General features: G+C 41.3%; 2 protein-coding genes across 2 annotated transcripts in view; one reads left to right on the top strand and one right to left on the bottom strand.

The window, feature by feature from the left end:
* Positions 1-16,918, top strand: part of SMURF2 (SMAD specific E3 ubiquitin protein ligase 2) — a 119,591-nt gene extending 102,673 nt beyond the window's left edge. Inside the window, exons 12-19 of the mRNA XM_040452123.1 lie at positions 1,255-1,358; positions 3,092-3,206; positions 4,843-5,021; positions 6,070-6,207; positions 9,333-9,453; positions 11,765-11,966; positions 13,212-13,287; positions 13,599-16,918. Of these exons, the coding sequence (XP_040308057.1) occupies positions 1,255-1,358; positions 3,092-3,206; positions 4,843-5,021; positions 6,070-6,207; positions 9,333-9,453; positions 11,765-11,966; positions 13,212-13,287; positions 13,599-13,698 (1,035 nt within the window). The 3' untranslated portion in view covers positions 13,699-16,918. The remainder of the gene's footprint in view (positions 1-1,254; positions 1,359-3,091; positions 3,207-4,842; positions 5,022-6,069; positions 6,208-9,332; positions 9,454-11,764; positions 11,967-13,211; positions 13,288-13,598) is intronic.
* Positions 16,919-22,867: 5,949 nt separating this feature from the next.
* CEP95 (centrosomal protein 95) overlaps positions 22,868-24,664 on the bottom strand; it is a 43,475-nt gene continuing 41,678 nt past the window's right edge. The window contains exons 18-20 of the mRNA XM_040452113.1: positions 24,067-24,213; positions 23,502-23,573; positions 22,868-23,213 (exon numbers count right to left, since the gene is read on the bottom strand). Of these exons, the coding sequence (XP_040308047.1) occupies positions 23,037-23,213; positions 23,502-23,573; positions 24,067-24,213 (396 nt within the window). The 3' untranslated portion in view covers positions 22,868-23,036. The remainder of the gene's footprint in view (positions 23,214-23,501; positions 23,574-24,066; positions 24,214-24,664) is intronic.

The raw sequence follows: 24,664 nt of genomic DNA, 5'->3' as shown, positions 1-24,664 counted from the left end.
AGCATGAGTGGGGGAGGGACAGAGAGAGGGAGACACAGAATCCGAAGCAGGCTCCAGGTTGTCAGCACAGAGCCTGATGTGGGGCTCAGATTCACGAGACACGAGATCATGATCTGAGCTGAAGTTGGACACGCAACCAACTGAGCCACCCAGGCGCCCCAATCAAATTCTGTTTTTAATGTGAGTGTAGTAAACCACACTCAGATATCACCTCATGCCAGTCAGAGTGGCAAAAATGAACAAATCAGGAGACTGTAGATGCTGGCGAGGATGTGGAGAAACGGGAACCCTCTTGCACTGTTGGTGGGAATGCAAATTGGTGCAGCCGCTCTGGAAAACAGTGTGGAGGTTCCTCAAAAAATTAAAAATAGACCTACCCTGTGACCCAGCAGTAGCACTGCTAGGAATTTACCCAAGGGATACAGGAGTACTGATGCCTAGGGGCACTTGTACCCCAATGTTTATAGCAGCCCTCTCAACAATAGCCAAATTATGGAAAGAGCCTAAATGTCCATCAACTGATGAATGGATAAAGAAATTGTGGTTTATATACACAATGGAATACTACGTGGCAATGAGAAAGAATGAAATCTGGCCTTTTGTAGCAACGTGGATGGAACTGGAGAGTGTGATGCTAAGTGAAATAAGTCCTACAGAGAAAGACAGATACCATGTGTTTTCACTCTTATGTGGATCCTGAGAAACTTAACAGAAACCCAGGGGGGAGGGGAAGGAAAAAAAAAAAAAAGGTTAGATTGGGAGAGAGCCAAAGCATAAGAGACTCTTAAAAACTGAGAACAAACTGAGGGTTGATGGGGGGTGGGAGGGAGGAGAGGGTGGGTGATGGCTATTGAAGAGGGCATCTTTTGGGATGAGCACTGGGTGTTGTATGGAAACCAATTTGGCAACAAATTTCATATATTGAAAAAAATAAAAGAAACTGATTGTCAGAATGAAACGCAAAAAGAAAATAATTTAAGTGTAGTGATTGCTGTGGTTTGTAGAACTTAAGTATAGAGTTTTGCCCTTAGGCTTTTAATATATTTGTCAAATGAATTAATTTCAATAGTATTAAGCTATATCCATCTTGTTTTTAGGAGTTCCATGAGATTTCAAACACTTAGAGCTTATCTATTGGATTATTGAACACATCTCATCTTATTTTAATAAATGTACCTTTTGTCGGTAGAATGCGAGGGAGAGTTTAACAAGTTAAAAGCACCTAGTAACGATAGTTTATTAAAATTTTTTCAGGAATCATATCGGCAGGTCATGAAAATGAGACCAAAAGATCTGTGGAAGCGATTAATGATAAAATTTCGTGGAGAAGAAGGCCTTGACTATGGAGGGGTTGCCAGGTAAAGACTTGCTCCTGAGCAAATGACATATAGTTACATTTATAAGTTTAAGATACTTCCTCTGGTGAACCTTCTCACTGATAATTTATTTTCTGGTGTTACATTCCCAAATGTTTGCAATACCGACGATATCCTAATAGATGTATTCATGCTGAGGTTGGGATAGTAGAGCCGCCACAAGGGTAACTGAGAACTCCCTAATGGCTCGTATAGCCCAGTGAGACTTTCTCTGAAAACTGGCTGCAGCTGTACATGGGCCATGTTAGGACCTGCGGGCTCTGTATTTTCTCTCTCTCCTTCAGTACATGTTATTCCCTCTGCTTTCCATTGTTAGGAGCCATGTTGAGATTTTAATGACATATATTCTGAACTGAATGCTGTTTTCCTTGGCTTCCATTGCCATGCTTTTTGACCTTGTTAAAGTAATGTTTGCGTGTGCATGTAAGTACATGTAAAAATGTGTGAACATACGTGTATATCGTAAGTGGTCTTTAAAATGTTTCCATACAGGGGCGCCTGGGTGACTCAATCAGTTGAGCATCTGACTTTGGCTCAGGTCTTGATCTCACGGTTTGTGAGTTCAAGCCCCTCATTGGGCCCTGTGCTGACAGCTCTGAGCCTGGAGCCTACTTCAGATTCTGTGTCTCCCTCTGTCTCTGTCCCTCCACTGCTCGCACTCTTGTCTCTGTCTCTCTCAAAAATAAACAAACATTAAAAAAAACTTTTTTTAATGTTTCCATACAGAAGCTAATATTTATGATACATTCATACATATATTTTTTTTACAGGTGTGAAAATTCACTTTATGTAAATGTGGCAGAAACATCATAACTTCTGTACTGAAACATCCTAGGGACCATCATGATAATTTGCTTCCCCCAATCTAAATGTAGCCTAAATTAAATTTGCGTTTCCACCAAGTCCCATAATTGTTACTTAGCATTACTTGTTTTTACCTGTAGTTTTGTTCTGTGGCCTTTTTACCTATAAATGGGATAGTTTGTTTAGTTTAGATTTGTAGAGTTAATCACGTGGACATCATACTTAGGACTTGCTAGTTTCTGTGGAATTCTTAGGAGTTACTCATCACTAGATTTGAATGCTTGTCGAGACAGCTTGTTAATTATCTGTTGAAAGACTCTAAATGCTGTAATTCTGTGTAAAGTCAAATAAATAGTTGGTTTTTTGTTGTTCATTTCTTAACCTCACTACTGTCAGGGTTTGGGCAGACTGCATGGGATGTGACAGTGAACTGCTTCATTCTGATCTTTATTGCATAGTAGAACCCCAGAGTAGCTGGAATCTGCTTATATGTGTGTTCTAAATACTTGGTAAAACAAAAATTTGGGTTAATCCATAAAAAAACATATTCTTCTCTTCATTTTGTATTTATCCTGGATTAGAAATGTATTTAGTAATTAAAAGTTAACAGACCACTAGGCTGCAGCGTCTAATGAGTAATTGGCACTTCTGAATAATACTTGCCCTCTCTGATACTGAAATGTCATAAAATTGCCCAAAATTGAGTGAGAAGTGATTTCAGTTTAACAAAACAAGAGTCTTCATTTGCTTTTTGGGGCATGATAGATTTTTCCAGTGTCATTTTATATAACTAGTTAGTGTTTTATGTGCTTTTATTTAAAAATTTCCTTGCTAAAATGATGAATTAATAGCATATCTTAATCAAAACATTCATTAACAAAAAGTTTCCTGTGTTCCATCTTGCTTTCTAGGGAGTGGTTATATCTGTTGTCACATGAAATGTTGAATCCTTACTATGGCCTCTTCCAGTATTCAAGAGATGATATCTATACATTGCAGATCAATCCTGATTCTGCAGTCAATCCGGTAAGATTGGTGGTTATGACGATGTGAATTAACCTGTGACCTGCAGTGCTTTTGATGTTGAAATGTCAGTGTGGTTTATGATGAAGGGTCACTGTCCTTGTCCTAGTCGCAAGCTTGGACTTAGCAAGTTCTGTTGTAGAAGATTTTCTCAAGTAAATGATCACTGGTGTGTGCAGTAATTTGTGCTTTGGGATGTTCGCTGCATCGTTGTTTATAGTAGTGCTAACTGGAAGCAGCGTCATTGTCCGTAAGAGAGGGGTTGGGTAGATGATCACATGACGCAGAATTACGGTAATGGTTTAAGAGGAACGGTTCTGGAATTAGAAAGATGTGAGATCGTATCCTGGTCCTATACTAGCTTTGTGATTAAGGCTCCATTTTATCATTGCTAATAATAATAATCGTAGCTTGAAGTTCAGAGAAGGGTTGTGACAATTAAACGGGACCCTGCACATTAGGTATTGAGCATAGCGCTGTACGTTGTTAACCCTGTTACATACTGCTGAGCACTCAACAATAGTTCGTAGCTCTTATTAATTTGTTATCGTTCCATAGAATGGCATATTATATAGTCACTAAAATGACACTATGGGACAATAGTTAATGACCTATAAAGATGGTATTCATGATATACTAAGTGAAAAGAAGGTTACAGAACAGTATGATACAATGTTGGTAGATATGTGGGTGTGTGAACGTTGAAAAGCTCTGTAGTATCATACTGATGGAGGTTATTTCTGGGTATGAGATTATGGGTGATTTTTTGTTTTTGCTTGTCAGTATTTTCTAAATGTTTTCTTTTAAAGAGAAACAAAAGCTATTTTTAAGCTAAAAGGGAGGTTTAAAGAGGAGCTTAAGGGGCACCTGGGTGACTCCTGATTTCAGCTCAGGTCATGATCTCACAGTCGTGAGATTGAGCCCCGTGTCAAGGCTCCATGGTGGGCGTGGAGGCTGCTTAAGATTCTCTACCTCCCTCTCCCCCTCTCCTGCTTGCGCTCACTTGCTCTCAAAAAAAATTTTTTTTAAAGAGCTTAAAGATTACTTACTAGCTGGAGAAGTAAAAAGAGTTGAAAATGCAAATATCCAACTAACAGTTTATCATGATAGACAAATACATCCAAACATGCTAGATTCATTGCAGGGAACCCCTTATAAAGTTGGGAAGATTTTAGGTGAAGGTTGTGCCTGGGGAGCCCATTACGCCAGTGTAATTAGCGCTTGTGTTTGTGAGGTGTTTACCATGTGTTAGGACAGAGCCAGGATTGTAAAGGGCTCAGCAGGTAAGATAGGAGAGGAAGACGATGCATCTGTTGAGTGGTTTCATGAAGCGACAGTGGGAGTGTAGTTTGGACTTCATTTCTAAAGGTAATTTTTACAAAGTGACTGTACTCTCTGGGAGAAGCATCGTCCCTGGTGTAATATTTTAGCAATGGAGAGGATCTTGAACGTGTGCTATAGAAACTCTCCCTGATGATTATTAACCTTTGATATGATAGCCTACTCCATATAAATAAGTTGTAGAATGTATAAACTGTTACTTATAAAAAAGATGAATGTTGTGTATTTAATTTTTATTAAAAATTCCCTGTGTAGTGTCTAACTTGAATATTTATATGTAAACTTCTCTCAATTTCAGGAACATTTATCCTATTTCCACTTTGTTGGACGAATAATGGGAATGGCTGTGTTTCATGGACATTACATTGATGGTGGCTTCACATTGCCTTTTTATAAACAGTTGCTCGGGAAGTCCATTACTTTGGATGACATGGAGTTAGTTGATCCAGATCTTCACAACAGTTTGGTGTGGATTCTGTATGTATTGAGTCTTGTGTCCGCTCCTTATAGATAGAATGTGAGCCTTACAGATAACTGTTTCAAAATGGATGTACTGTTTTTTAAAAAAAATTTTTAACGTTTATTTTTGAGAGAGAGCGAGTGCAAGTGGGGGAGGGGCAGAGAGCGAGGGAGACACAGAATCCGAAACAGGCTCCAGCCTCTGAGCTGTCAGCACGGAGCCAGACGTGGGGCTCGAACCCACAAGCTGTGAGATCATGACCTGAGCCGAAGTCAGGCGCTTAACCAACTGAGCCACCCAGGCGCCCCATCAAAATGGATGTACTTAAAAAAAAATTTTTTTAAATGATGCACAGAAAATATTGAGAGAGATTATCTGAGTCTTAAGACCACGTAAGACTTTCCCTCTTTCTGTTGCTTTCCTGTGTGTTTCAAATCCCTAAAAGTTAGTGTTACTACTTTAAAAAGGAAAAAAAAGGTAGGATATTCTGTTTTAAAAATTACCACATGTAATGATTTCCTTGACATGATACAAGTTCTGTTCCAGTCCCGCACGTGTGAGAAGAGTAAATTCCTGCTGAAAGTAGTGATTGTTGAAGCCATACTTTAAAAAAGGGATCTGTAAGAATGAGTTCTGTTTTGTCAGAATATTTATTTATGAATATACATGGGCCATACTTACTTTTACCAAATACATGAGTAGCTTTCTCTTGGGATACTCAGGCATTTGGTTGCTCGGGAATACCCGGATTCAAATAAGGCTTCTTACCTAAAAGCTAAACATAACCTAAGTTTTCCCTGTTTGTAAAGTCCAGCTTTGGGCAGGGCTCTTTGTCCTTACTCAGGAAGTAAAACATTTCCTGTGTTGATGAAGGTTAAAGCTCTTTGACTTATGTGCGCAAGAACTGGGAGGTATGGTAGCATAAGTACTAGCAAAAGGAATCTGATCCTGTACTTGTTATGTTCTAAAACAGTCTCATTTTATCTGTCTCCCCAGTTAAGAGATCGGAAGGATCTGTATTTTAGATTTTCCAGTTAAATATCTTCTTCTCTTTTTCCTTTCTAGTGAGAATGATATTACAGGTGTTTTGGACCATACCTTCTGTGTCGAACATAATGCATATGGTGAAATTATTCAGCATGAACTTAAACCAAATGGCAAGAGTATCCCTGTTACTGAAGAAAATAAAAAAGAATATGTCAGGTAAACACTTTTATATTTTCAAGCCTAAGAATTGTTTTAATGCTCTTGAACGGCTGTACGGAGAAACACTGAAGTATTTAGGTAGCGTTACTTACTGCTACAAAATAGGCCTCTGCAGAATTTAGTGTCTTCAAAACAACCACCATTTATTTTTTCTCACAATTCAGTGGGTCAGTAATAAGGATAGAGAACAATAGCGACAGCATTTTGCTCCTCCCTGTGGTGTCAGCTGGGGCTCACATCGAGATGGTCTCTTTTTTCACATATCTGATGCCTCAGCTAGGATGGCTCAAATGGCTGGGGACTGGCTGGAATGGCCACTGGGTCACCCTCTGGGGTCTACTTCTCACTGTAGGCTGGGCCTCCCTGGTTATCTCCAAGTGGTGCCTGAGAACAACCCCCCCCCTTCTTTTAAAAAAAATGTTTATTTTTTTTTAACAGCGAGAGCGTGAGCAGGGGCGGGGCAGAGAGAGAGAGTGCCAGGCAGGCTCCATGCTCGGTGTGGCGCTCTGTGCAAGGCCTGATCTCATGACCTGAGTCGAAATCAAGAGTCAGGTGCTCAACCAACTCAGCCACCCAGGTGGCTTCTTAATGCTCCCCATGGCTTCTCTCTTCCCAGCGAGATAACCGGACTTCTTACGGGGTGGCTGGTTTCCCGGAGCACAAGAGCAGAAGTTGTCAGATCTCTTTAAGGCCTAAGCCTGGAACTGGCCAGATCACCTCTGCTGTGTTCTTTCTGTTAAAGCGAGTCACAGGCCAGTGCAGGCTCGTGTGGAAGAGGGGCGGTGTAGAGGCAGGAACACCAAGAGAGACGGTGCATGCACCTAGTTGTCATGTAGCTGCCGCAGCTGGCTGACAGTACTTCTGGGCTGTGACACCAGCCCTTGTCCTGTTTAGAAGGAAGCACATTGTGAGTTTAAGGGATGAGTATGAGAAAATACTCTTCAAATTTTACATAATCACCGGATGATTTAGGAATTTAGAAGTTGGGTTAGATCATTTGGCCTGTGGTAACTAAAGTTCTTCTAAACATAAAACCGTGGTAATCAAATATGGGAGTTTGAACTCTATTTTACCACATGTACACAAGAGATGTCTCTAAGTCTCATTGGCTTAAATTTTCCTGGTTGACACATGAGGCCCAACAGTCTGTTGGAATAGCTTTTTTTTGGAAAGCGATTTGATAACAGCTACCAAAGTGAAAATGCATCCTCGTTAGTATGGTGGTGAGTAACCTTGCTTGTCAAAATGAAAATGCCTCTGCCTTTCAACCAGCAGCCCTGTTTTTAGGAATCAAGTCTATGGAAACACGTTAAAGAAATAAATTTAAGGATGTTCAATTAAATATTACTTGTGAAAACAACTGAAAACTGGTGGAATGTTTTTAGGTGGGAATGATTAAATACATACATTCAACAGAATACTATATGGATATGTAGAAGAAAGAGACTGATATTTAGAAGAAGGAGACTTAACTGACTGGCGTCCAGCTCTTGATTTCGGCCCAGGTCATGGTCTCACGGTTCAGGAGTTCAAGCAGGGCATCGGGCTCTACGCTGACAGCGCGGAGCTTGCTTGGGTTTCTGTCTCCCTCGCTCTTTGCCCCTCCCCCACTTGCTCTCTAATCTTTCTCTCAAAATAAATACAAATAAATAGACTGTAGAAGATGTCAGATTTAAAAAGCAAGTTTTAGGGGCACCTGGCTGGCTCATTGGGAAGAGAATGTGATTCTTGATCTTGGGGTCATGAATTCAAACCCCACAATGGGTGTAGAGATTACTGAAACAACAACAACAACAAAACACTTTTTTTTTTTTTTAAGCAAGTTTTATAAGAATTCTATGGGGGGGGAAAAGTCTGTGTTGTTTTATAATTATTCGGAAGATGTCCAGGAAGACTGAATACCAGGTCAAATGTTTGCCTGGGGTAAGGGGGTGCAGGTGCCAGGCCTGGAAGTAGAGAGGGAGGAGAGGGTAATAGAACGGGCTTTCAGTGTTGACTCTTTGTTCACATTTAATGTTTGATTTTCCTTACATAGAAAATCATGTATTACGTTTCTAAATTGGAAAAGAAAAGAATGGATGGGAATTTCCTGAATTTCAGTAATGTGTCACTTTAGGGTCCTAGACCCCATTTGCCAAGACTCTGTCATGCTTTCAGCACGCTGTCCTGTCTCTTACCAGATACAGTTTTGGGAGAAAAAAAAGTTACAGAGAAAGGCTTTTTATGGAGGTGTCATTTTGCCGTCCTCTTAAACAGACAAAAAGGAGATCCGCCAAAGGGTCTCATGTGAAGTAACTTATTACTGAAAGTAGAGAATCGTTTCTCCAAGCCAGGAGGAAATGTTGACATATTTGGCAGGGGAATAGTTCTGAGATTTTTGAGATGGAGAAGTTTTCCTGGGTAGACAGATTTTTTTTTTTTTAAAAAGGCAATTCAGTTATAAGTCCAAGTAAAAAATATAAGTGAAGCTATACATTAGGTATAGTTTGGTGTACTTTTAAAATTTTATTTAGTGTACTTTTAATTTTATTTATGTACTTATTTAATTTAGTTACATCTTCCAGTTTTTATAAAGCCTCCAGGGAACAAGGAGTGCATAATCAGAAAGTGCACACTGTTGGCTTTTACTGTTGTCATTTTGTATCGATAGGAGGAGTCTCTTTACCTCCTGTCCCCGAGCCAACACCCCCAAAATAGAAGCAAAACACCCAGCACACGCAGATGACATTTTCAAGTGAAACTAGAAGAATAATCAGTTTTGGTTGCACGGGCTGTTTTTTTTTTTTTTCTGGTTGGTGGCATGCATGCTAGAATTCAGAGAGAAGTTTTGTCAAGATTTTAACTCCAGACCCATCGATTCTCTAGCCGCCTTGCCATTGACCTGCCCTCTCTGTGATCTGCAGAGTTGCTTTGTTAGCAGAAGGTTTCCAACTTTTAACTTACAGTGAACTGCCTCACAGCGCGGCCTCCAGCACGCTTGGGAATCTGAAATTCCTTTAGACTCTGGACTAAATTCTTAATGCCAGGTGCTTGTGATGTGCAAGATTGCTGAAGTAGAGATTCGTAATAGTTACTCAATCTGAATATATGGATCATGTGAAACCCCCGCCCAATGTTTACAGGCTCTACGTGAACTGGAGATTTTTACGAGGCATTGAGGCACAGTTCCTGGCTCTGCAGAAAGGATTTAATGAAGTAATTCCACAGCATCTGCTGAAGACATTCGATGAGAAGGAGTTAGAGGTCAGTGTATTAAGGTCATGACATCATTTAGTGTAACAAGGAAAGTTTGGGGATTTTCTGTTAACTTAGTTTTAGAGGAAAGTCATATTGCTGGTGCTTTTGAAGCTTCACGGTGCGCTGCTACGAGAATTGGTATTCACGGGAAAAGTCTTTCCTGCTTTGGAATTGCTACAAATAAGCCGTCTCTCTTACACTGTGAACATTCTTAACTTATTTGGCCATATTATCCTTTCTCATTTTCAACCGATTTCATGTCTTAGGTGTACATTCTTCTAATGTTGTTTTCTCTTCCCTAATTAAGTGGCTGTTGATTTAATTAAATAAAACTTCATTACTTCGTCTCTACCATATTGCAGTTTATTTGAATTAGAAGCCAAGTCTCAATTGGTTTACACTAACTTTTGCGAGAAAGCATTTGATAGTCGAGACCATAGAGGCAGTAGTTAAAACACTGAGGATAAACTGCATCTAAACATCTTTCCTCTCTTTGGAAATATTCATTACTAACAGTAGCAGTAATAAACAGTTAACTGATTTGTTTTTGTTTTCTTTTTTTTTTTTTTAATTTTTTTTTTTTTCAACGTTTATTCATTTTTGGGACAGAGAGAGACAGAGCACGAACGGGGGAGGGGCAGAGAGAGAGGGAGACACAGAATGTGAAACAGGCTCCAGGCTCTGAGCCATCAGCCCAGAGCCCGATGCGGGGCTCGAACTCACGGACCGCGAGATCGTGACCTGGCTGAAGTCGGACGCTTAACCGACTGCGCCACCCAGGCGCCCCTGTTTTTGTTTTCTTTAAAGCTGGCCCTTAAAGCACCTGTAGTCTGGTTTTATAATTAAGACCTTTAACCAAATACATCTGAATTTCCACTGAACTACTTTGAGAAAACAATGAGGTTTTATTCTTCCAGGGGCATATTTTAATTAGTGGCTAGGGATAGCATAAATATTTGAAATCTACGAATAAATGTAAAACCTGATTTTATTCATTAACTTCAGTGTGCTTTCTAAACTATAAATCTTTTAACAGACCTGTTAGCAAATCTCAAAAGATTGTTTTGATTCAGTATCATCCCCATTCCTTTCATGATTGAGCTATTCCTTAGGGAAATGGCCAGTAGGAAGTGGTCAGGAAGAGGAAGAAAACATAGAAGGAATGGCAGCAAAGTTGAAATACAGTCCATTTTTATCTGTTCATACAACAGATGAGGAGTTTGGCCTTATAATTACCATTCCTCTGAAGAAAAGAATTTAGGAAATATTTTTTGTGATATAAATAACTTCTGTAATCCTATTTGGATCACCACCTCCCTGTTGAGTGTGGCTATGATTCAGTAATCTTTCTAGAACCCTATGAAAGCTTTGGTGGAGGTTTTATTCAGTAGGCCTAAGGCTTATTACATACTTTCTACTGCTAATGAAATTAAAAATTTTTTATTAAAGCGTGTGTATGTATGTGTATATATATGTATATATGCATGTATGTGATATGGGATTAGAACTAATTATAAAATATAGGATGTGCAGCTCACATTATGCTTTACATTGTACCCTATCATCTTTCACTTTTCTAAACACATTGTTGAGGTGAGTTAGTCTTGGGTTCTAAGGATATGTGAGTATTGATAGTATCAGAGTGATTTTGATACGGCTCATCTGTGCTGACCCTACATCAGGATGTCAGGCAGAGCTCTCTGTCAGTGCAGTCATGTATTTCGTACTTTGATACAACTTGAAGATGATCAGGACTGCTTATTCCACACCCATTTCTTGAGTTCCTGAGCGAGCAGTACGGTTCCTTCACAGGATGTAGCGGAGCAGAGGAAACCGCTGGCCGAGGGAGGTGAACCGAATTGTCCAAATCCCCAAGCGAATAAGTGTTAAAACCCATAGTAGTATGATGCAGGTATTAAGGAAGGCACATGCAGACCGTATTTACTCTTTGAATCTAGTTTCTGTCCATTAAACAGAATTTAGAATTCTGTGGGAATTTTGAACTTTGATCTTGTCATGTTTGTGAGCGTGGTGGTTCTCAGACCCTGGGGACAGACCTGCAGTAAGTAGGGACCCAGGGAGCTTTTTAAGTCCAGATCCCTCCTGTCGCCCCAGGCTCCCAGAATCTGAACCTCTGAACGTAGGACCTGATGGTGTGTGTATGTTGAAAAGCTTTCCAGACAATTATGATGTGTACCCTTGATGATAAAGAACCGCCATATGAGAGCCAGCACTACAGATCGAAAGTTCTGTTTTGAGGAATTTTTGGCTTGACTTGGATTTCCATTGGCTCATTATTTGTGCAATATTTTAACAGCTCATTATTTGTGGACTTGGAAAGATAGATGTTAATGACTGGAAGGTAAACACCCGGTTAAAACACTGCACGCCAGACAGCAATGTCGTCAAGTGGTTCTGGAAAGCTGTGGAGTTCTTTGATGAAGAGCGAAGAGCACGGTTACTTCAGTTTGTGACAGGATCATCTAGAGTGCCTCTGCAGGGCTTCAAGGCTTTACAAGGTAGAAAAGCCAGAGGAAACACGCGATATGGTGTCCGAGGATTGGGGGAGGGCGTCGATATTTGGGTCCCGTGGTTTACAAGCCATAGGCTTATAAACAGATCTCTTCATTCTGCCTTGTAGCTATAGCTCTCGTATCTTGATACCTTCTCCTTCCTTTCCTTTGTTCCCTCCCAAGAGCCTCTGCTGCCGGGGTTCTCTGTGGTTGTAGTGAGTGCTGCACGCTAGAGACCATATGTGACGATGCTTGCCTTTTCTTTTCGGGTCACCGTGCCCTTAACTCATATTGCACATTCCTGTAGGGAAAGCCCATCCCCTTCCACCTTCACACTTCAACCCTGCAAAACCTACACCCACTTGGGATGCCTCTTCCCTCTACTTTTTTCTTCTTTTAATAGAAAGAGGCAGCCTGAGTTGTGGAAGCTGTTTGGCCAGAGCACTTCCATTATTGCATGGCATCAGACCATTCATTTACAAACCTATTCCACCTGTAAGAATTGTTTTCCATGGAATAGCGGTTTCGTTTGGGGGAGAGTTGGTAACGTTGCTAATGACAGTGGAGCTTCACGCAGGGGCGGCTGCTTCCTTTACCTCCGAAGCTGCTGGCGGTGACTGAGGACGCACACAGCAAGACTGATGCATAATTCAGCAGTGTTGGCCTCAGTACACCTGTCAGAAGTCCATGGGGAAAGCGCACTTGGAGTTGTGCTCACATTCCCCATTTGGAGAGCTCTCATTAGCCGACTACCCAGATGCGTAAAGTGAAGCTGTATTTCTGCATACCCGTTGATGGGGTGTCTTATGTTAACTGAGATTTATTCCATAGGCTGCTAATCTTTTGTTCTCGGCCAAGTTTGAGGCATGAAACCTGAATTTGTATTTAGGTTGTCATCTTTTTGAGTGTGTGTGTGTGTGTGTGTGTATTTGATCTTGGATTTGTCCATTTACTTTTCTTCTCACGCTTTTGGCACATTGATTTTTTTTAGAAGATAGAAGTTGGTGAAGGATTTCCATCCTGGACTGTTTGTCAAATGAAATGCTAGCATATTAAGGAATCCAGTGTTTTCCAAGGTCATTTCCAGCTTTCAAAACCCAGGTTCTTTGCCTGCTGCCCTTGGCAGCTTATGTGTAGTCACCAGTATCCCCATCCATAGGCCCTGTGGTTTACGTACCAGTTTTCTTCCGAGATTTTGGAGACCGGTGCAGGCAGGGGCGGGGACGTGACCCACATTTACTTGCTTTGCAGGTGCTGCTGGCCCACGACTCTTCACCATACACCAGATCGATGCCTGCACCAACAACCTGCCAAAGGCCCACACGTGGTAAGCTATTTTTGACAGTTTCCCATCCTTCCATGTATGTGTGTGTTAGTTTTAAACCGATGTTTCATTTTCTGTTCTTATTACTAAAAGGACCTCTAAAAGGAATGATAAGCAGTTTTTAAGTGATTTAAGATTATTCAGAAATTGGTAGGAAAACCCAAAAGTGGCAGTTTCTACTTTAGAGAAATACAGCCTTTGTTTGTAATTTTCTGCGTGTCACAAAAAGTGATATGACCGTATTAGTACACACTTAGGAGGCCAGTTTGCCGACTTTGAATAAACTGCGTTATATCTGATGTGCTTATTTCTAGCTTCAATCGAATAGACATTCCGCCCTATGAAAGCTATGAAAAGTTATACGAAAAGCTGCTAACGGCCATCGAAGAGACATGTGGGTTTGCTGTGGAATGATGAACTTCACGGATTTACCCCGGACTCTATTTATACCCTGACCGACAGCCTCCTTTCAGCAAAGTTGCCCGGAATGCTGAAATACAGGAAAATGCCCCACCCCCCCTAAAAAAAAAAAAAATGTTTAGGACACTGTGAGGGGAAAGGACAATTTTGAAATTCCTTTTCAAGGAAAAAAGAGGTCTTTATGCTTTGCCATGAGGCCACACTCAGCTGCTATTTAAAATTAATATCTTGAACCTAAAGAATGCTGACTTTTCCTACATTTCCAGAGTTAGGCAGTATTCTACACTTAAAGACTACTACTATTTTTATAAAAAGGTAATCTATTCAGATCGCTCCACAGATTTCAAGTCTCTCAAACATCAAGACAACTCCAGCAGTCGGTACACATCACATTTCATTTGGATCGAATACATGATTTTGAACAGTTCCTGTACTTGCTCTTTGTAAAAAGAAATAAAATTATTTTGAACGATTCTACCTTTGTAAACAATTGGCTAAAGGAATCATTATCTTTAAAAAAAAGCCATTTACACGTTTAATTACATTTTTCTATAGCAAAGCATTATATTTTAAAAGCATTATATGTTTCAACCTAGCCTAAGCGAGTCTTTTGTATTTTTTTCAAGCACGAATTTCCTGGAATACAGCTACATAATTTTGGTTGTCAGATTCCTAATGCAACCATTTAGTCTAAACTTACTAGCTTATTTGATACAGTAAGATGCATTCAGGGCTCCTTGTTTTTAAGAGACTTTAAAAAAACCCTAATTTTTTATCTTGAATCAATATGATCAGGTATTTTGGATTTACTTTTCATCTTAAATGGAAATACTGCATTTTTATTGCTCCTCAGATCATGTAGATGGGATGGGATTTTCATTCTTTTGCTGGGTCAGCTTATCTTTAATACAGATGCTGTTTCTGTAAACCAAAGTCTCCTATAACAAGTGTACCTAATTTATATTATATTTGAATTACGGTCTGAGTTTCTATCAAGTAAACCATCCAGAATCTTTGTTTAGCTGCTCATGACGTTTTAATCAGCTAAAATTATGAAAAAGGAAAAATTTTATATAGCAAGCTTAGAAAATCCTGTTTTTACCTAATAAAGTGGGCATGGGATGGGGCAGGGGGTAGGATTACTGAAGCAATAGTGATTCTGGATCTCTGGTATAAATTACTTTAGAACCGGAGAGTTCACTTGGGAGGTGAGGGAATCCCAGTTCCCTGGGTGTTGATCAGCATCTGATTTTGAAATCTCCAGATTCGGCTTTCAAGGTGTGTGACCCAGAAGGCAGCCAAAGTTCTGGAGTGAGGGACTGAAAAAATCTGAAGTCATGGATGAATTTTTAAATTCAGCTATCAGAAATCTGCACTATATATATACATTTCTTACATTGATGTGAAGCAAGGGCAAATTTTAACGAGAGCTCTGTTTAAATTTTGCAGCTTAATGATCAAGTGATAGGTCCTTTGCGTTCTTTCGTTTGATGGATTGGTTTTCAGTCTGTGTCCAGGAGCCAAGGGGTTCCCGCGAGGTGCATCAGAAGTACTGGCTTAAGACAGGAGGGACAGAGAGGGCGAGGAAGGCCTCGTTGGTCTTTGGGCAGGAGCCGCCAGCTCCCCACCCCTACCCCCTTTCCCCAGAGCAGCCCCCACTTTGTCTATTTTGTGTATTGGGATTCCAAGTAAGCTTTCATGGGGTGGGAGGCTGGGGAGGGGATAAAGGAAGCGGAAATTTTGCCGTTTAAAACAAAAAAAGCTGAGAACTACTTGTGTGGTTTCTAAGTATTTGAATCCATTTCAAATTCAGCCAGATCGGACTGCTGCGTGCAGGTTAGTCCTAGTCATAACTGTGCGGGGGTAACGTGCTTATGCGGACCTTTTCCTTCCCAGACACTTGGTGTTTCCCCGCTGCGTTGTTCGTAGTACCTGAGAACATCTTGAAATGTACAGAAGAGGTTTCTGAGCTATCGGATGGTCAGTGTTCAGCTCTCACAATAGTACCTTACTGGTTGCAGGTCTGTCTGTCTCATATTAAAGCGCTAGTGCAGCATGATTGTGCCCACTCTTCTAATCTTCTAAAAAGTAAGTACGTGACGAACGCTTTAGAGAAATCTTGACTGACGGATGCAGTGATAAATGCTACTGTCATAATGGACAATAAAGCAGGCTCATACCATCGCTTCTGAGTGCCTTTTTAACTTTATAATAATGACTTAATAGAGCTTTAAAAGAAATCTACCCTAACGGTCTATGGTATCACCAACATAATTTATAAAGACACGACCTAGATTTCATTTTCAAAATGAGGTTACCTGATTTCTTCCAAATAGGTGCTAAGCAAACCAAACCCCCCAATGTGTCATTGAATCTTGGACTTGCATCTCGTGTTTAATGTGAATATTTATTTCCACATATCCCTCTTAGCTGGGCTTTTCCCAATCTCTTCCTCTGGCCGTGCTATTTCCGGTATGGGAGGTCACCTTTCTGTAACCCTGCCTTTCCATCATGAATGCTTAAGTATGAACTTTTGAGCGCTCATGTGCAGTACAGAGGTGAGTTTTGTTGCAAAGGGTCTTCTTGATTTTTTTAAATAGTGCTGTGTATAGTGTACATTTTGTTTTGCACATAGTTTGTTGCCCTGATTGTGTTTTATTTTTATCGTCTTTTTTTTTTTTTTTTTTTTACCCCCCTACAGTTCAGAGCACAGATTTTCTTTCGTTTTAAATCCAAGGTAATTTGCTTTCTTTTACAACACTAAGTCTGCTTTGACCTTCCAGTGCATTGAACTGGTTGCACTGTTAGGAGTTAGAGATTGTTCCGGTCATCGTTACGGTTTGATAGAGCAGCTCTTTTCTGCCTGTTTTGTTCAGCTGCAGCACACGGCCGACAGGTGCCATTTGTGGTATCGAACGTTCTTACGTGAGGGTGACGATTGTACCAAGCGCTGAGTTGTTTTGTTTCTAGATGTAATTAGTCCACTTAATGTAATATTCTTCCTTTTCTCAAACTGACTTTAAAAACAAAGTTTTATCATTTTCATTGTACTTGTATTTATTACAGAGTGTTTTAGCTTTGATATTCTTTGTATTTTCACTCCGTTGTTACATGAGCTTTATCAATAACATCTGTATAAATGGTTTCTAAAAATTAACTATGTATGTGCCCATGCCGAAGTTGAGCAATAAAATGAATGCTGTTTGCACTGTCACAGCATCGAAGTTTTTAAAGAATACGGAGTTTATAATGAATTGCTTTGGACAAAAAAGCTTCACGACTGGCTTTGCAAACAGTGACAGCGTATGAGGCATCAAGTGAGGAGTTTAAGGGGATTCACGTGCCTGCCTTAGTTGTGGCCCATGTCGCGCTGCAGCGCTCCGGAGCGCCCGGGACCCCCCGTGTCTCCAGGTAGAGCGGGGAAGGGGCTGGTGTGCTCCTGCCACGGCACGTCAGTGGGCTGGCAGGAGCCGTTGGGAGGCCGTGTGGAGCTGGGTGTCTGAGGCTGCCCTGGGCTCGCTGGGGAGCGGGCCATCCCGTGACCGTGCCTGTCCGGGCCCCTGGGGGGCCTCATTTGCTCCCGTGGCGTTGAGCGGTCAAATACTCGAAATGAAAAGGAGAAACCAATTACATTTTTCCGAGAAACCAAAACCTTAGGGATCGTGATCCACAACTCTATAAATGATAGTGGATGAAAGTCCACTAAATATATGGGTGGAAAAAGGAACGGGTGCGATGTTTTCCATGCAGCCTGTAGCCTGTGTGGGTCTCTCCGTAGCACAGGCCACACAGAGAGGAAGGTCAGGAGATGCAGTGTGAGTGGTAGTGGTTTATTACAGTTCACAGGATGGCATAGTGTCCGTTTTTTACATCATTTTGAAAATTTTTTTTTTGCTTTGTCTCACATTGCCATGTTTTTTTTTTTTTTAATTTTTTTTTTCAACGTTTATTTATTTTTGGGACAGAGAGAGACAGAGCATGAACGGGGGAGGGGCAGAGAGAGAGGGAAACACAGAATCGGAAACAGGCTCCAGGCTCTGAGCCATCAGCCCAGAGCCCGACGCGGGGCTCGAACTCACGGACCGCGAGATCGTGACCTGGCTGAAGTCGGATGCTTAACCGACTGCGCCACCCAGGCGCCCCTCACATTGCCATGTTTACTGGTTATTATCTACAACTTGTAGTGTTAGTAAAGATTTAAGTATTTTTTTTTTAATATTTATTTTTGAGAGAGAGGAGACACAGAACCAGAAGCAGGTTCCAGGCTCCGAGCTGTCAGCACAGAGCCCAACATGGGGCTCGAACTGATGAACCATGAGATCATGAGCTGAAGTCAGACGCTCAACTGACTGAGCCACCCAGATGCCCCAGCATTTTAGTATTTTTATAATCTATAAATTACCCAGAAGTTTGATTTGGTGTGTGTTCCGTTTTTCTGCTGTGGGGCGACCTAGAAGCTTTGTCTCTTCATTATAACGAAGTGTAACCTTGGTACCCACTGCATTTGTTTGTATTTTATATCCCAAACGCTTAGTTAGGATATGTAAAACAGAACCAGAGCCTCCTAACAGGATCGAGGTAATTATACCGAAAAAGGTTACATTCCTATGTTAACACTCCTAGCAAACTGGACAAGCCAGATTTTACAATTACATTTTATTAGGTATTTGCACGGACTTATTTCTGTTCATTCAGCAGATACCTACTGTGCTCCTACTACGTGTCAGGCTCTGTGCCAGCTGCGGGGGATATGGCTTCTTCCTTGTGTTTGTGTTCATTATACAGTTGGCTACGTTTCCAGGGTAATGTGCTCAACCGTTGCCGATCGCATACTTTTGTGGGTATTTTGGGCTACGGTTTATCTAGATTCACATTAGTCTATAATATGAGCTGTAAACCCCACTGGGTGGGTGAGGGACCCTTCCAGGGTATTTCTCCTGCCCGCACCCCCCCCTCCCCCCCGCCAGGTGTTCTCAAAGTGTTCTGACTTTCAACACAGGAACTGGGAGTGAAGACGCACATCAGACTCCACCTTTCAGACGCTCACTTCTCCCAGAGACGATGCCGGTGCGGCCAGGTGCAGGAGCGAGACCAGACGGGCAAAGTATTTTTTATCTTTAATTGAGGTATAACTGACCCGTAATGTTAGGTTCAGCTGTACAGCTTTCTGATTTGGTGTGTGTATAGATATGGAATGATCACCACGGTAACGTCTAGTATAACATCCATCACCACATACAAATTTTTTTGTGGTGAGAACTTTTAAGACCCAGTAGCAACTTTCAAATATGCAATACAATATTAACTATAGTCGCCATGCTGTACATTAATCCCTGTGGCTTATTCATTTTTAAAAAATTTCTAAATGTTTTATTTTTGAAAGCGAGGGACAGAGCACGAGTTGGGGAGGGGCAGAGAGAGGGGGACACAGAATTCGAAGCAGGCTCCAGGCTCCGAGGCGTCAGCAGAGCCCGACGCAGGGCTGGAACCTGTGAACCGCGAGATCATGACCTGAGCTGAAGTCGGACGCTTAACCGACTGAGCCACTCAGGCACCCCGGCTTAATTCATTTTATAACTGGAAGTTTGTACTTTTTGATTCCTTTCACCCGTTTTGCCCCCCACCTCTGGCAACCACCAACCTTTTTTCTGGTTCTATGAGCTCCGTTTCGTTGGTTTTTAGGTATTTGTATTTCTGACCTATTTCACTTAGCAGAACACCCTTGAGGCCCATCATGTTGTAGATAGTAAGATTTCCTTTTTTTTAATGGCTGAATAATATTGCATTATGTTTCAATAAACACTTTCTCTTACTGACACTTAAGTTTCCATATTTTGGCTATCGTTAAAGCTGCAAGGAACAAGGCGGTGCGTGTATCTTTTCCAGGTAGTGTTTTCATTTCTTCAGATGAATACCTGGAAGGGGAGTTGCTGGGCCATGCAGTAATTCTATTTTTAATTTTGGGGGGAACTTCCTTATTTTCTGTAGTGACGGCGCCATTTTACATTGCCACCAACAGTGCACAATGGTTTCCTCTCAATCCACATCCTCACCCACACTTCTTTTTGGTAACAGTCATCCTAACAGGTGTGAGGTGGTTTTGACTTGCATTTCCCTGATTAGAGTTGAACACCTTTTCGTGTACCTGTTGGCCCTTTGTGTGTCATCTTTGGCAAAATGTCTTTTCAGCCCCTCTGTCCTTTTTTTATTTGGATAGTTTTTTTGCTACTGAGTTGTATGAATTTCTCTATTTTGGATATTAACCCCTTATCAGATTTATCTCATTTGCAAATACATCCCCCCATTCAATAGGTTGCCTTTTTGTTGGTTTCCTTTGTTGTGCAGAAGCAGCTTTTTAGTTTGATGTAGTCCCGCTTAATTGATTTCTGCTTTTGGTGTCAAAGCCAAAAAAAAATCAAGACCAATGTCGAGGGGCTTACCACCCATGTTTCCTCTAGGAGCTTTATGGTTCCAGGTCTTACGTTCAGGTCTTTACTCCATTTGGAGTTAATTTTTGCGTATGTATTGTTTTGCATGGAGCTGTCCAGTTTTCCCAACACCATTTGTCGAAGCGACGGTCCTTTCCCCACTATATATTCTTGGCTCACTTGTTGTAAATGAACTGACCACGTATGTGTGGGTTTATTTCTGGGCTCTTCATTCTGTTCCACTGATCTGTGTGTCTGTTTTTATGCCAACACCATACTGTTTTAACAGCTTTGTAATATAGTTTGAAATCAGGGAGCATGATGCTTCCAGGTTTGTTCAGAGGGCAAAGTTTTAAAGGCAGATGAGTTTCATGTTTTTTTAAGACAAGAAGAAATTGGTCCTATCAATCCAATTAGCTGGGTAAGGTTTGAATGGCTGAGAATGCCAGATAAAACAGGTTTTCAGCATGTCTAGAATTGTGATTTTAACAGATCTTTTAAGTTGCAGCTCTAGCCCCAATTTTGGATTCTTCTGGTAGTTTATGTCATTTCTCTTAATGACACTCTTCTATCTGCTGTGCCCTTCTCATTCTCATTTTTTTATTGTGGTGCTTCTTGCCATTGCAAGTAAGTTTTCCCTGTATCCTCAGCCCCCTCACTAACGCTCTGTTCTCTTGGCTGACCTCAACGCTGGTTCTTCCTTTTCCTTCCCATGTTTTTCAGAGGAGGCAGCTAATTCTCCAGCGCCCCACCATCCAGTAATGCATATACACAGCTAAACATACAAAGTTTGTCATATACACTTAAGAACCTTAAAGAAAAAAGAAAAACCACCTTCATCGCCCCTCCCCCTGGCCCCAGTCTTGCTTTCCAGATGGCATTAATCCCAAATATTCGGTCAGCTCTGATGTTTCTTCCATGTTTCTAAGTGGCATGTTAATATTACTCATTAATTTTAAACCGTCTGGTTAGTTTCCTTTTATGGTAGTTAAGGATTTATAAACTTCCACCAATCCGCCTCTTTCCCTCGCCACTCCTACATCATATCGCGGTTCTAAGTACATTTTCAAATGCATGATCAGGAGCGTTTCCTGCGTTCTTCCCTCTCCACAGGCACTTGGATGGAAACATCTTCTACTTGCTGAGTTACCACTTCATTTGCTTTCTGTTTTTTGAAAAGAAGTTGGCATCTTTGAATGTGTCCTCCTCCCCTCTTCTTTGACCTTTGCTTAGCAGTCCTATCCTTTTCCTGCTAAATTCCCTCACCCATTCTTTTTGGTTATTCCTACTTATTTCTTAGCTTGGTAAAGAGCTGGCAGAACTAGCAACTTAAGAGTACTCCTAAAACATGTAATATTTAAAAATAAAAGTATCATTATACTTGTTTTAGCAAATTCAAATAGTATTAAAGTACATTAAGCACAGAATGAAAGTTTGTATAATCACTCAGAGTGACACCTATTAATGTTTGGGGCCTATTCTTCCAGATGTCTCTATTGGTTATAGTTGTTGACCCTTGAACTACCTGGGTCCATTCATACATGAATTTTTTCGTATAGTACTATAAAATACTATAGTATTTTAATATTTTTTTCTCTAGGTTTATTATAAGAATACAGTATATAATACATATACAAAATGTCTTAATTTTTGTCAGTAACGCTTCTGGTCAGCAGTAGGCTATTAGTAGTAAAGTTTCTGGGGAGTCAGAAGTTATACATGGATTTTTGACTGCACGGGGCCTTGGCACCTGTGATCTCCACATTGTCCGAAGGTCAACTACATACTCCATTATATGGGAGATCCACCCATACCACAGCTTTTAAGGTAAAATAGCATCACGGTGTATAGTTTCATTTGCTCATTTTACTCAAATATATCGTGGATAACAGATCTACTTTCATTTTTTCTCTTCATAACCATTTTTAGAATTCACGTTGTAGCCCTTTCAGACCTAGCCTTGTCTTGTGCACGTCCCTGATCCTTTCCATTCACCTGCACTCACTCCATTGTCCTGGTAGATCACAGCTGTCTGGATGTCTGTCTGCAAGACCAGCGGATCCCACGGATCATGCTCCCAGGGCCTCTGTTGTGGTTCATCGCCATTGCTACTCTCTACGTTCCCTAACCGGAGCCTCTCTTCTCCCCTTCAGTCCTTTCCTGGGGTCCCGTGCCATTCTCTGGCTCTGATCAGCAAAGTCCCCCTGTCTTCAACTGCTCTGGAGCCTTCCTCCCCACGGAAGGTGTGGTGCCTTCCTGCTGGGTGTGGGGTTTTCTCCTCCTCCACACCAGAAATAGGCTTGCTGTGCACTTGCTACTTCCAGTCCACTGCGCCTACCTGCAGTCCACTCCCTACCTGCAGGCACGAGGGCTCCTTCGAGGCACACGCCTTCTGGCTTTCCACACTCCGCCTCTTCTCACGCCGTCCCCTGACAACGAACAGAAGCCACAGCCACAAATTCTCACCTTCCAGCCACCAGGAGAAAAACCTACACACACATGCTCTTTTACAGGTTTAACCCCAGCTCCCACTGCTGATGACGAGCCCACACTTACAGCACTTTTCTGAATTAGAGATTTGTATTGTTTTTACCGAACTACAGCAATAGGTTTCAGGAGCTTGCTGCTCAATCAAGGCCTATTAACTAACTGCTTCGGTGCAAATATGACTAATGAAGAGTGTGTGCCTTTGTTCCCTGCCCTCCCCCCCCTTTTAACTTATAAATTCACAGCAGTGTACTTCAAGAAAATTTTTATTTAAAAAAATCATGTCATAAAAAGTACTGGAATGAATGTATAAGTAAAGCATCTGAAAAGGAGTCTCCTGGTTTCGAGTGTCTACTGGCTCAGTTCTAGCTCTGTCCTGGTAACGTCCTCCAGAAACTTCACTTACAAAATCTGGTCTCACGGGAAGGGATTTTTACTGTACTGAAAAGAAGCCAGATGAAGGCGCGATCTGAAGCGCTCAGCTTCCAGTTCCCGGAAGAAAGCATCGTCGTCATCCTGGGTGATCATGCACTGAAGTTGTTGAATCTCCTTCTCCATCTTCGACCTCAGCTCCCTCTTCACCTTATATAGTGTCTGCAAGAGAACTCACGTCACCTGCTGTTCACGTTTGTCCGGGCCCCACTCTTGTTACAGCCTCGCCACTTTCTAGCTCCTCCAGCCCCTGCAACTGCAGGAATTAGCAGCAGCTCTTACAGAGACTTCACAGGGAAAAGGAACACGTGATAAATCCTATTTATCGGATTAACCATAGGATAAATGTTTTGGATCGTAGATGGATCTTCTCCATTTCCCTTAAAACATGTACTATAGTTGTTTTCTAGTTCTGAAAACTATAAATCAATGATTTCTATTAATTATTACCTGTGCCTGGGATCTCTCTCTGGCTTTGAGTTCCTGGCGTTCTTGTGATATGGCTTCTGCCAGCAATGAAAACTGTTCATAGAGAGGACAAAAACCAAATGTTTTACCTATAGCCCAAATATAACAATCCTTATATTGAAAGTTCATAGACTTAAAAAAAAAAAAAAAGATTTTAAGTTTATTTCTGAAGAGACAGGGAGTGAGAGTGCAAGCTGGGGAGAGCAGAGAGGGAGACAGAGGATCCAAAGTGGGCTCTGAGCTGTCAGTACAGAGAGCCTAATGCAGGTTTGAACTCACGAACTGGGAGATCAAGACCCGAGCCAAAGTCAGATGCTTAACCGACTGAGCCACCCAGGTGCCCCTTAAAATCTTTAACAGAACCAGGGCAATGCAGATTCTGTACCGTGGTCAAGTACTAGCTTACTGCGAATCACCAGTGCAACCTGTATGGACAGGTTCTGAATGGATACATGGAGGCTTTTTATTAAACATACAAAGCTGATCTTTGACACAACATGGTCAGGATTAAGCACATTAGGATGTGAATAAGCGACAGCGAGCCCACCTGGTCTTTATAGTAGTTCTCCATGGAGTCCAGTTCATTCTGGTGCTGTCTCTTTTGTTCAGCTCGCTTTTCTTTGGCATAGTTTCTTAGGTCTCGTAATCTTTGCTTTTGAATTTGTAAACCTTCTTCAAACAACTTCTTAAATATCTGTTGTTAGAAAAATAATGCTGAACTTTTCATGCAGGAATAGAAACATTTTGTCCAGCTGGTCCAGCTACACTGATTGTATTTCACAAAGTCTTTTTAAGTAACAGCTTTGTTGAGATACGATCCACATACCATAAAATTCACCCTTTGAAGAGGTACAATTCAGAAGGTTTTTGTATATTCAGACTTGTGCGACCATCGTCACTAACTTCAGGACATTTTTATCATTCCAAAAAGAAACCGTACACCCATTAGCAGCCACTCCTCCATCACCCCCCCGACTCCCTGCAACCACTAATGTACTTTCCAGGTCTATATACCCTGGAGATTTCATATAAGTGGAATCCTAAAATATGTGGCCTTTTGTATGTGGCTTCTTTCGCTTATTAGCATGTTTTCAAGGTTCATCTATATTGTAGCAGGTATCAATACCTCATTCCTTTTTATTGCC

The sequence above is a fragment of the Herpailurus yagouaroundi genome, unplaced genomic scaffold, assembly GCF_014898765.1.
Source record: "Herpailurus yagouaroundi ecotype Mexico unplaced genomic scaffold, PumYag 206, whole genome shotgun sequence".
NCBI lineage: Eukaryota > Metazoa > Chordata > Mammalia > Carnivora > Felidae > Herpailurus > Herpailurus yagouaroundi.
Note: the sequence above shows the minus strand (reverse complement) of the source record. Positions and strands in the feature narration are given on the sequence as shown.